At 40.5% G+C, this 13,308-nt stretch overlaps 1 protein-coding gene across 1 annotated transcript in view; it reads left to right on the top strand.

Annotated features, from left to right (window-relative positions):
• The window catches only part of SAMSN1 (SAM domain, SH3 domain and nuclear localization signals 1), a 34,299-nt gene that overhangs the window by 18,403 nt on the left and 2,588 nt on the right, over positions 1 to 13,308 (top strand). The window contains exons 4-7 of the mRNA XM_063150056.1: positions 586 to 706; positions 2,019 to 2,170; positions 4,247 to 4,453; positions 5,942 to 6,092. Of these exons, the coding sequence (XP_063006126.1) occupies positions 586 to 706; positions 2,019 to 2,170; positions 4,247 to 4,453; positions 5,942 to 6,092 (631 nt within the window). The remainder of the gene's footprint in view (positions 1 to 585; positions 707 to 2,018; positions 2,171 to 4,246; positions 4,454 to 5,941; positions 6,093 to 13,308) is intronic.

The raw sequence follows: 13,308 nt of genomic DNA on the forward strand, positions 1-13,308 counted from the left end.
AATTTCATACACCATTAGACTTTGTGAGAGAAACATGTACCTGTTAATTCTGAAATGCCCTGGATTTCGAGGACAGGGTGAATGCTGGGCAGTGTGGTGCTAGAACACACCAGTGCCCCACGTGTGTGCAAGCTGTCCCCAGCCTGCCACAAGCAACCACCATCCTCACAAGTTCAGTGCAGAACACAGCTGTGCCAGCCAGCTCTTCACCACCTGCCTTCAGAGCTGAGCTTTGTATCTCCTTCTCTGAGACAAGCAGACAAAATCTTATCAGGCTGCCCACAAATTATCCATTTCAAGCTTTCAGCTCTGCTACGGTTTGTTGCAGTCTTCCTTTGAGCAGGGAGGGGATGAAGTGAGTGGGGCAGAAACAAGAGGGAATTTCTCCAGGATCACAAAATACTAGGGGTGATTGTTGGGCATTGGTAGTACCAGGCATCAACTTCAAAAAATGTCTTCTCTCACAAAGGAGTCCTTAGTAAAGTGCAATGATGAGCTAATCTCTAATGATGCTTTAAAACAAACAAAAAAAAATCTCTAAAACACTTTTCTTTGTGGTTAACATTGGATTTTTTTGTGTTAAAGAATGAAGAGGGAAAAGAAGACAGTGATCCTGGTGGTGGAGCACACACTGAGAAGGTCTCCCTGAAAACCAGTGACTCTTTGGAAAGTCTCTACAGTCTGAACAGTGGCCAGAGCTCATCTAGTAAGTACAAGACACCTATACTTCTCATTCAGTCACTGGATCAATATAGTTATTGCTTATGTCTGTGGAATCAGAGCTGGTGATCAAAAATGTGATGGTAGAGAGCTCTTCATTCTGGCAGACAAAAGTGTAATTTGGTTAAATGGGTAGTAGCTAGGGTAGGTATACATCTATTTAGAAATAAGCTGAGTGTTTTTTAAGAGTGTAAATACTAAGTGAAGAAAAAAAATAACATGAATTATAGGGCATAACTCCACATTTTTGTGGAGTTATCACTGCCTTAGTGCTGGGTTTGCAATCCCTGGGTGCAGCCACACAAGATGGTGGAGGATGTGGGTCTCACCTGGCAGCTTTGGGACATGATGCAGAGAGACACAGCCCACCTGAAACCCACTGAAAACCCTCCAAACCCTCCTCCACCGGGGCAGCCTTTTTCAGAGCAGTCTCTGATGAGAATTGTGCCTCCAGCTCTCTCTGTGTTGCCCTGCTGTGGATATTTGCTGGGTGGCAGGTCACAGCTATCCCTGGTTACACTGCTGTGCCACCCTGCAGGCACTGCCTGAGCCCTGAGTGCAGCCTGGAGCTGCAGTCCAGACCATTTGCACTTAGAGTTAATCTGGCCCTGAGATGGAGCTGTGCACTTAAGCAATCACCTCAAACAAAACCATTTTTATGATCATTTTCTGTGACGTGATTTGTGAAAATCGTATATGGGAGTTTACTTCCAATACACTGCTGCTCTTATCTAAAAACATATTTGGATGGGATATTGCAGAGCTTGCTCAAATTTGCTTGAATTACTCTGCTGATATTTTATTGCTCAACTTGGATAAAATGACAGGCAGAAATGTTGATAAGATTAAAATTTCCCTCTGCAATGCAGGTTCCTTTGATGTTTCAGCTAGCTCTGGAATGAAATAAAATAACTTCTACAGTACTTGTTTTCATTTCTCAGAATAAACAAGGGAAGTTCAGCAGAATTAATTCCTTAAATTGCACTTTTAGGGTACATTTTATTAATCTGCAGAGGTAATATTTCAAAAAGTCTGTAAATAAAATAGGTAGTCTATTAGTATCATCACCAGAAAAAGATTACTTTAGGGAAGATATTAATGAAAGATCTCCTACCCATTTTGTGCTGTCTCTTGTAGCATGATTTTTATTGAATGCAGTTATCCTGGAAGGTGTCAAACCCGCACAGGGTATGCTGTGTCTCTGATTCTGCGGTACTGAACCCTTCCTTTGGGCTGCTGTGCAGAGCTGCCTGTGTGGGGGTTTGGTGCAGGGGTGTCTCAAGCTGCCTCTCTCCCAGGTGGGGTGACCAGCTGCTCGGATGGCACCAGCAACAGGGACAGCCTGCGCCTGGACGACGAGGTGCCCTACAACGGCCCCTTCTGCGGCCGCGCCAAGGTGCACACCGACTTCACACCCAGCCCTTACGACACCGACTCACTCAAAATCAAGGTAGGACAGCCACCAGGACCCCTTCTCTCCCACTAGCAATGCCAGGGACACCATATTTTACATCTAAATAATACATCTAATAATGAATTGTTACCTGCTCAAGCACGTGGAACACTCTAAAAGCAAGGCTGGTCTGGTTTCGCAATGCTTCTATAAGGACTTAGTTCAGACCAGGCTGCAAAGCCAAGCGCTGCTGAAGGCTTTTTAAGGCACAGATTCCAGGCAAAAACCCCTTCATGGTGTCTCCCTACATACCCCAGCCTTCCTCAGAGTAAAATATGTGTTGCTTTCCACATACAACACGGGAGAATTGGGATGTTGTACGTGGGAAGCATACAACACAGATGCAGGGTCTGGAGTAAGAAAGAGTAAAATCTCATGGGATACAAAGTTGTCTCCCCAAGCTTTCCCAGTCATAACTAGGATTATCCAAAGCTCAGTGGCACCCATTGCCTTTAATAAAAACAGTTTGCCTTTCCATTAAACTTTTCTTTAAGCCTATATTTGAGCTGTGAACTTTCTGGGGTTCACCTGTCTCTGTGAACCTGTGGCTGTGTGAGTGAAGAAGAAGTGCAACAAACAGAGGCCCAGTTGAACATTACTTAAAAACCCCCAGCCCTTCAGACTTTTTCCTTCTTCACAGCTGCTTCATTTTGCCAAATCCTGTCTCTCACACAGACTCCCTCTCCTCCTCTCTGGCCTACATGAGAGCTGTTGCTCTGCTGGTACTTGCAGTCTTCAGCACTTACCCTCCATTTCCACCCACATCTAGGGCATTTCTTTTAATACACTTTACATTTTTTAATTATTTAAATGGCAAATATCTGCTGGCTCATATAGGTTTCTTTTTTTATTAATTAGGGTGGTGTATTTTGGAATTGTAAGCTGATACTTAGGGTTGAAATCCCCTGGATTTATCACACAAAATTTCAGTACCCCGAATCTGAATTCAAAGTGCATTTGCAGCTTGGCTTGGAGCCACTGCCTAATTCTGACCTGCATCCACATCTGAAGCTCCTGAGCCTGCATGAGTTTGTAGAATAAGATGTGCTTGTAGACCTTTAAATAAATGTTTGTTTAGTTTCCACTTCAAATGTGCTCACAGATCTGAGCCCCATGTTCTAACTAAACCAGGTCACCAGCTCACAATCAGTTTTGTACTTGGGTTTGTACAAAAAGTAGGGTGACCACTTGACTTGCTGTTCCTTGACCAGACCAGAAAATATGTAAACTTTGGAGCTGGGCACACATCTAAACAAACTGAGTTTGATTTCTAACTTTGTAACAGAATCCCAAATGAAGCAGGCATTTGTTGGATAACTCTTCAAAGGCTTTCAGCATTTTTCTGTGATATTTGCCAAGAAGAGAGGGCTCATTTTTGAGGTCCTTGGAAGCAAATTGTGTAGGGTGCATGACTTTGTAAGAGCCTTTTTACTATGAGAATTACTCAGAATGACTGTTTTCCTGAGCTGAGACCTTGGTTCCCACAATGTGGCTGTGAACACCTTCACCAAAAAACCTCCTTGAAATAGCTGTGTTGTCACCTTTTTCAGCACTCATATTTGTTAGGGGAGTTAAATGTTCTTTATTGTCTTTGAGAAATGTAGACAGTGATTTTTCCTGTAAAATGGGTAGGAGTCCACCTTTCACATAGATCAGCTATCTTTTTTGGAGATCCTTGAGAGGCTGGATAATAAGATTATTCTGTAAATGCTATGGCACATGTTTTGAAAATAACCTTACAGTCATCCCTTGCTTTTTGCCAAAACTATGCCCACTGCCCATGACAAAAGTTAATTGCTGATGCAACCCTATCCCTTTTCAGGGACCAAGTGGAGCACAGAAATAGTGAGAGGGGCTGCTTGTGCTCACCTCTCCTTCTCAAAGGTTTGGAGATAAGGACTAGCTCCACTTTCTGTAATTATTTTCCTGGGATTTTATAAAAGCAAAGGCACTAAATCTAGATAATTACAAAGTTACTTCACACTGACTAGTGCTGGTTTTGGTCCACAGAGGAAAAGCTACATATAACAAACCAGAAATATAAGCTGTGTTGTGCTTTTTTTATTGTTCTAGAAAGGAGACATCATAGATATCATCTGCAAAACTCCCATGGGCATATGGACAGGCATGCTGAACAACAAAGTAGGAAATTTCAAGTTCATTTATGTGGATATTATCTTGGAGGAAGAAGCTGCACCCAGAAGGATAAACCCACACAGAGGAAGCAGAAGGACCAAGCCTAAAACACTGCAAGAGCTCCTGGAATGTGTCCACCTGCAGGTCAGCCAAGGCATTTCCCAGCTCTGTTTGAAACGTTCCCTTTCTGTGTGCTCAGGTTTGAATGTCATTTACAGGCAGGAGGGGAAAGGCAGGTTTCAGCAGCTTTGGTGGCAGCAAAGCAAAGCAACCTTGTGTCTGTCTTTTATCTGATGTGAGTGATGCCAAGATGATTTTTTGCCTTTTCTGTATATACATTTTATATAACTTCTATGTAACCTCGGTATTCTTAGCATGCATAGATGTAATTCCTTAAGTCTGATAATTTAGCATAGTCCCAGTATTTTGTAATGCCAAGAGACCAAACATCCTAAAGACCTCGTAGTGGGAGGACAGAAAACCCTACACTGTCTTGGGAAACCAAGGTCCTCTCTAGAAAATATCCTGTGAACCAGATTTGGCCCATCCAGGGAGGAATTCCACAGATGGGGGAATGTCACTTCATTCATCCACGGGGGCATCCTTGTTAGATATGCTAATTTATAAGGTCTAAAAATTGTATACGTAATCAGTGGTGTGGGTGCGCTGTGACACATTCCACCCTGGTGAAGTGTGCACCAATAAGGATCCTTATTAAATACTGAGGTAAAACCCCCTTATCCCTTAACTGTGTCTGGTTCTGAGTTTTTAAGACCAGGAAAGGCATCATGAGTGGCTTATAGAACTGCATTTTACCTCATCATGTGGCTGTGCCACTCAGAGAGGGACACTGGTGACTTGTCAGCTCACCTGACTGCAGTTGTGTGTTTGAACACAGGAGATGTGTGGCTGTGGATGTTTCAGGGGCAGGGCTGCAGTCTGACTCCAGAGCCAAAACTGAGAATTTGTGTTTCTCATTTCTTGTGGTCTTTAGGGAGCAATAGTATTTTTGCACCAGGCTCATGTTGAGCCTCTCTCCCTCTCTGCAACCCTAGATCTTGACTGAGTGTCAAAGTGTAATGAGGTCGTGATTTACAAGTCACATTTTTAATAAGGGTAATTGCTTTGCTGCTGATGCAAACACTCCTTTCCCTGGAGCATGCACAGAGGTTTGTACTGACTTGACACACAGCTCAAGGGGGACCTTGTGTGACACAGCAGGGCCCAGGGCTCCCTCTGCTTCTCCCCTTGCTTGGATCAAGGGGTTCTCCTGTGAAAAGGCAGAGCACCCCTCACCTCAGAGCCCCTCCTGGGCTCAGTGTGGGAGAGACACTCATGGAGTGACCCACAACAGTCCAGAACCTCAGCAAATTCAATAATTTCTGACAGAGCTCTGCCCTGGTCCTGCTTGCTGCTGGGCTGATCCAGGGAGCTCAGGCACAGGTGGTGGCATGGCCAGAAGGGCTCCCAGGCATCTCTGCCTCTGTTCCCTCTTGCCCTCCACCTCTCCAATTGGACTGGAGAACAGAGCCCATTTCAACCTGGCCAAAAAGAAAAAGTGAAATTGTGCCTATTCCTCTACTAAACTTAGTGCTTGTTTCCATGACAAGATTTGCTTGTTTCCTTTTGTAGGAATACGCCTCGACCCTCCTGCTGAATGGCTATGAAACTCTAGAGGACTTAAAGGATCTGCATGAAAGCCACCTTATTGAATTAAATATTTCTGACCCAGAAGACAGGGCAAGGTTGTTATCAGCAATTGAAAATCTCCAGGACTGTGACAGTAAGTGTTTGAGATTTATCAAGAGTATATGCACTAGTATCTTAAGCAAAAGAGAGCTTAGGTCAAACAGCTCCAGTAAAGAATTTTTGTTAATTTTTTTAAACAACATTGCGCAGATAATTACAAATTTTTTCTTCCCTCACTTCATCACACACTTAAATCCTTATCCAAATTAGCTTTTTTGGTAGGAAAGTGTTGTAAAAAAAAAAAAAAAAAACGAAACAAAACCCAACCAAACAAGCGCATATATATATATATATATAAAATAGCTGGTTTCCGTTCTTCTCTCAAAATTAATCTAACTTCTGTTTCTGGTGAGTTTCCAAGAGTTGAATATATGGAGTATGTATATGCATGTGGTCACCATTTGGTTTTCTTCACTTGTTTCTTTTGTGAGGACTGGAAAAGCTAGGATACAGAAAAGGAAAACCTTTTTTTATGATATTTTAATGATATTTCCAGTCCGAATTTGAATTGTAAATAATTTATGTCAGTTTGGTAGAAACTACAGCTAAGCATCTACTTAATTAGATACTCAGCCAAATGAGAAGGGAGGGGTTTTCATCTTCATTATTATTTGTGCATACTCCCCCTATGATGAGCAGTCATGTCATCAATGTGCACTTCCAATTGAGAAGCACAGACAAAGAGAGAGAGAAGGATAAACAATGTCTTCCTGAGATAGTTTAATAGCAATTTTTTTCAGGGATCCACTTATTATCTCCTCAGTATGTAGACAGCTCTCAATTTTTTTTTCCTGAATGTTTGGGCTTTTTTTGGGACCCCATTTGTACATTAAGTTGTTCCTGTTCTTATTCAGCTTCCAGTGAAAAGCTCTTGCAAATTTGTTGGAGTGCCATTAGAAAGGTTTTCTTTGCCCTCCAGGATCAGAAGTTCTTTCTGGTCTATAGCTCTGTGAGATGACAGGTTTGAAAAGAACTCTTGAAGGGCTGTCTATGTAGAACCAAAGATTGAAAGAGTGAATCCAGAAAAGAAAAGGGTTACATTTTGCACAAGTTTTACTGCAGAGATCTGCCAGGAAGGCACCTGAAAATGTACATACTGAGTATGGTGTATTTTCTGTGGGAACCAGCCTTGCTGTGCTTTCTGCACCTATTACTGAGAATGTTTTTCCACATTTAACATGAGAAAAATAGTAAAGAAAAATGCTAGATTGTAAGTTTGCAGTTTTGCATAGTTGTGAAAGCCAAATTGAAACATAATGGTTTCTAACAGACCACACAAGTGCTGAACTGCTCTGTAGTGGTGAGAGTATGGTTTGCTATTTGTATTGGCTGGGTAACAAAAAGCAGAGCAAGCAGCTTTCAATACTGAATGTGTATTAACCCCTAATGTTCTACATGCACCTGTGCAAGAACCAAACCTAACAAGGTCCTTGTACATTCCATATTCTGAAAATGAATATATTCACCCTTATTATCCAAACTGGGTTCTTCCTATGTTGGCAGCATAGGATTTAGTCACTTCTTCAGGAAAAACAGTGTCCCTGACGTTATCTGCATGGTTTAATAGTTCAAATTCTTGTAACAGCTCTGGGAATAATAACATTAAATCTTACAAAGGGGTCCATGCTTCAGAATCAGTGACGCCACTGTAGTCTCATTTCAAGAGATTAAATGAATATTTGTTTCACATGCAGCTTAGGTAGGTACAGCAAATCTTTCCAGTATTCAAATTCAATCAAGTAATTTTCCCATAATTTATGAATACTCACTGGGACCAGAACCACATCATCTTTTTGTGTCATACCAGCTATAAACATTCAGTTAAGTCTAGTTAAATTTTGTAAGATTTGTGTATATTTTAGGGTAAGCCATGAGTAAATACTGTCCTAGTTTGATTCTTGAATCCTCACCATGTCTGGTTCAGAGGGATCAGAGCATTTGTCACATGACTGGTGGGGAAAGAACTGAACAACCTGTTCCAGAAAGGAGGATATTAAAGACCAGAATGGAGAGTAGCTATCTGTTAAGTTGTTATAACAAAAGACAGGGCGTCAAGATGATCTTGGGGATAAGCTCCGCATGAGTCTGACGTTGTACGAATCGTTTGACCTCTTTGTCCTTCTGTCAATCAGATTGGAAAATTGGGTTGAAAGAGCTGGGTGCTACTCTGAAAGTGAATTCTGCATCTGGACTGAACTTTCCTGGGTCAATATTTTTTTTTTCCTAAATGGGCATGGCTCATTCCAGCATAAATGATTTTTTAATTAAAATTGATTTTGTGCATTGCTTAGAAGTGAGCTGCATAATTACCCACAGCTACAACGTAATCTGTTTATTGGCCAAGAGAATTCTAGATAGAATTTCAGCACTTTCCAGGTAAAAAGTTCACTTTTTAAAAATAAGCTGAGGCCATGGACTCTATTTACTGTTCTAGGCCCATCTTCCTCACAGAGCTTGGAAGAATTCCCTGTCTCTGCATTCCATTTGTGCTTCCATGTTTGATTAATGGGTGGACAGGCAGGTATGGCCCAGAGTCGAAATACAAGGGTTTCTGAGTTTTTGTGACACTGCCATTACTCAGAACAACCAAGTGTGCTGGAACATAGCCTCATTTTACTAGACCCTCCTATAAATGCAGTAAAACAAGATTTCATATTTGTTTAATGTGAAATCTGATCTTGTGACATGTCCAGAGGTCTTTACAAGGCTTTTAATTTCTCTGTCATTCCTTGGCTTTTTCTTGACATTTATTGTATGTTATACTAAGTAATTTCTTCATGACACATACTCGTGTATAATTCATCTCGCAGAATAAACATTTATTGAGTTTTCTAACCAAAAGACCTGCAGCAGTAGTTTCCACATTATATGCTACTTAAAGCCATGCAAAGTACAGGATTTTTGGCAGTGACTTTTTTTTTAAACTTACATTTGATTTAGACCTGAGTGAATTTGAAAGAACAAATTTTACCCATCTTATACTATGGGCATAGTATGAGAATATAGAATTTTCTTACTTATGGTATAAGTATATAGAATTTTTAAAAGTAAGTTTTATTTAGCAATTGCTACCACACAGTGTTTTTAAAGCAGATTTTTTTTTCTATTACTGTACTGTCTTCTTTCTCTCCTTCCTGAGAGTCCAGGCCCAAATTCATCATCTTCAAGTATTTCATGTAGCAAGGCTATCCTAGAATTGCAAGGATTTGTAAACTCCTCATGACCTTCCCCCCCTCTCAGATATTTTTTTAGATTTTCTATAAGTTGGTCAAACCTTTATATTTGGGGCAAAAGTCTTGGTTTCCATGAATTCATGGCTGTGAGAGAAAAAAAAAAAAGGCTTTTTCATAAAGTATTTCTTAATAGCTTTCTATTCTTCTCCCAGATGGCTTCTAGACAGGAGATGGATGTCTGTGCTTTTGTAGGATGCTATTTTTAAAGTGAAGCAGTTGCTGGATGGTTAATGAATAAAGTAATAAAAGAAGTTTGGAACTTCTTTTCTTGACCGCTTCCCAGGACACACATTTCTGTGTGTGCAAAATAGGCTTGATTCTCTTCTCAAATACATGATTTAAATCAAGAGGTTCATCCCTGAAATCCACTGGGTTACACTAGTCCAAAGCTATTCTGAGCTAAAAAAAAATGAGACTCAATTGGATATGTGCATGCAGGTAATTTTATGGAAAAGCCCCAAAAGGTGAATATGTGCAATTTGGGGGATAATATTTTACACTTATCTCCCCAAATCCATTTCCTTAGCTTGCTTTTCATATTTAAGTGCAGATCATGCTTTTAATTCCACTAATACCAAATAAGGTTTACTCTTTATTTATTGCTCTTGGACAGCGAGATGGGAGATAAATAAGGACACGACTTTCAGTTCTCAGTCACATCCCTTACGTGAGAATCAGGGACCAAGAGTTAGAGTTCCATTTTACACTGGGCAGTGCCTTTCAACTCATGGGATCATACAGTACCTTGTCAAGGTCAAACAGTGCTCATAGACAATCTCCCCTTCTGTACTGTGCTGCAAGGCATTGGCCTGAACATAATATTTCCAGAATTCCCGAGGAAGCTCATCCTTGCATGAGTATTAGTATTTTTCACCTTTTTTTTTTTCAGTCACATCTGTTTGCTTCAAGATTTTAGATAAAAAAAGAAGCTTCTCATTTCTGTTTTCACCACAAGTTCTCACATTAGTTCAATAACTTTTTTTCCTCCCACAAAAGCTGTGCCACTGATTTCAGTGGATGCAGTATTTTAGGTTGCATATCTGTAAATATCCACAAAATATTTAGTCTTTAGAATGCCCAAAGTACTGCATAAACCACTTCAGGTTTCTCTGCATTTTTTCCAAGAATTACTGCCCTTTACTGCTCCCAGATGATCCTTTCTGAGTTTGATGCATTGTGAGATCTCCTTTCATTTTCACACTTAGATGGTCTAACTGGCACAGGTGATACATGGCCTGTGTACATACACTGGAGATCTGGCTTCATCTTCTAAAACTGACTTTGTTCAGTGGGATCCAGTCTCAGGGCAAGGAGCAATGGCCATAAATTAAAACACAAGAAGTTTCATTTCATGAACATGAAGAAGTTTACACTGACGGAGGCAGAGCACTGGAGCTGCTGCCCAAGAAGGCACAGTCTCCCTCTCTGGAGTCATTCCAAACCCACTTGGACACATTCCTGTGCCACCTGCACAGGTGACCCTGCCTTGGCAGGGGGTTGGACCAGATGATCTCCAGAAGTCTGTTCCAAACACCCAGTGATTCTGTGATTTTAAGCCTTTAGTTACTGAAAGGTGCTGCTCAGTACAGCACCGCTGCAAGGTGAGTGGCTCAGCCTAAAGCACTCAGGAGCCCAGTGCTCCTAGCCCAGCTGACAAAACCCACAAAGGCAAACTCTCAGAGAGCCCACTCATGAAGTTTGGTTTGCTCTTGGGTAACCTTCTTCTTGTCCAAGACAAAATCCAAGCCTCCTGCCACTCATCTGACATAACTGCACAGGAGTCAGAGTGACCTCTGTGCATTCTTGAGCTGAATTCCCTTAAAGCCAAGCTTAAAGTGCTTCCCTAATCAGGACTTTAACCTCATTAGAAAGGGGAAAAGCGCTGGTGAAGGAAAAAAGAAATCTATCCTTGCACGTGTCGTGCACATCTAAGTCATTGAATAACAAAAACTCATTTTAAAGGTCTAAGCAGTGAGGAAGATAAGGGATGCATCACACATCTCTCACCAAGGCTCAAGGCCTCACATTTTTTTCAGAAGTCTGAATATAATCCTACTGTCTAAAAGAGTACTGGAATATATGTGTCAAAATGATGCATATCTTGGGCTCTTCTGGCCATATCATAGACAACAGTGACTGAGAGCCATTTATCTTCTGTGAAACTGCTTTACTGTAGAAAAATGATAGGACTTCCATTTGTTGATAAGATAGTTATTTCTGATGATTCCGCAACATCTAACGGCAGTTTAATTTTATCAATTCCTGTTTTCTGTGCAGCGTGGCTTTCTTCTGATGTCCAAAAGATTAAAGCAGCAAACCCACCTTTCCTAATGTAGAACTTGAGTGTGTACATGTTAGAGAAAGGACTTAAGCAGAAAGGAATAGAAGAGCCAAAAACTTAAAAAAAAAAAAAAAAAAAGAAAATGAGTAAAAGTTCCTTTGCTCTTATCATGAAGCAACTTCTAAAATTGCACAATATGTATTTTTATAATACTCAGGATCCTGTTCAAATGGTTTAGTAGTTACTGCATAATATTTAAGACTGCTTTAAAGAGAAAAAAAAGGCACCAAAGTTTGCTTACAGTCTTTTCTTCATAAAAATGGAGGGGGAGGGGTGTTCTTCCAACTTTTTCTGCTTAGAATGAAAAATAGAAAATATAGCATTTTTACTGTCTCAAACGCCTGAATATTTTTGGTTTTCAGTTTTTCATATAAGAAAATTCAACTAGTTTTACAAGAAGTTTTACATATATGTATGTCTTCTAAATAGAGATTTCTCATTTTCCTAATTATTTACCTAAATTCAGAATGAAAAAAAAAAAAAAAAAGAAAAGAAAAGAAATCTCAGTTCTAGGCTTGTCTGGGCATTATTCCCTGGGGAGACATTGATAAAAAAATTAGGATCTGTTGTTCACATAGGAACTGCTTAGATTATATAGACAACCAGTTACAAGGCACTAATACAGTGACTGAGAGAGACCACATTTTCCTTTTAATCCACTGGCTACTCGGTCTTCTTCCCATTGTAGAACAAACAAAGTGGATGGGGGCTCCTCTCTGCCCTTGGCATTGTAAACAGGATTAACCCTTTGTAGGTCAGTGCTTGCCAGGGCAGCAGATGAGAGGGCAGCGAGCAGCGTCAGCGGCCGAGGGGATTTGGGGGAGGCCAAGGGCAGGAGGGCTCCCAGTGCTGCACAAACCCCGGCTCCCTTCGCCCCAAGGTGGGATGGGGCTGCAGGGAGCTGGGGACACACTCAGGACCAGGCTTTGCTGGGGCATCGCTGCTTTTTGTGCTGAATTTTGTGCTGAATTTTGTGCTATCACTGCCAGCAGCAGTGGGAATACCTTCGCCGGTGCGACGCCTTTGTGATTCCTTCCTGACTTCAATCAGAAATCAATCGGACCCTCCATGATCAAATATTTTCCCTGCAAAGAGAGAGATAACATTTGACATGACAAACTGTGTTCTGTAAAGTGAGAAGGAGATCAAACAGTTACAGATATCAATTAAATCTGCTGCAACGCGTGCTCTTGCACGCAAGTGCAATTAACAATTAATTTAGCCGAGAACATTATTATTCCTTGGAAAATATTTAAAGTAATTTTTTTATTTTTCTTTGAAATACATCTGGTTATGCCTATACCCTCAGACTTTATTGAAAAAATAACTAAGTTGAGACTTTGGATTCTTTAAAAAAATCAGTTAGTTTTTACAATTTTTAATTTTATTAGGCAATTGAAAGTTAGAAGATATTAAGCACATTTAATCAGGCCAAACAAATCTACAAAACTTCCATCAAGACCTCAAAATTCTTCTCAGTAAATCAAAATGCTTTGTGAAGTTTGTTCAATCTCCCACAATGAAAAATGTCTCCAAAGAAACTCTCCCACTGTTCCATTTCACTGTAAAGGAGTGAAAAATTTCAGCCTTTCATTTCTAATTTATTCTGTGTTATTCAATAGAAGGTAGATTAAAAAAATCAAATGTAAAGTCTTTCACATTTTACCAAATTTCCA

The sequence above is a fragment of the Melospiza melodia genome, chromosome 2 (assembly GCF_035770615.1).
Source record: "Melospiza melodia melodia isolate bMelMel2 chromosome 2, bMelMel2.pri, whole genome shotgun sequence".
In the NCBI taxonomy this organism is placed as follows: domain Eukaryota; kingdom Metazoa; phylum Chordata; class Aves; order Passeriformes; family Passerellidae; genus Melospiza; species Melospiza melodia.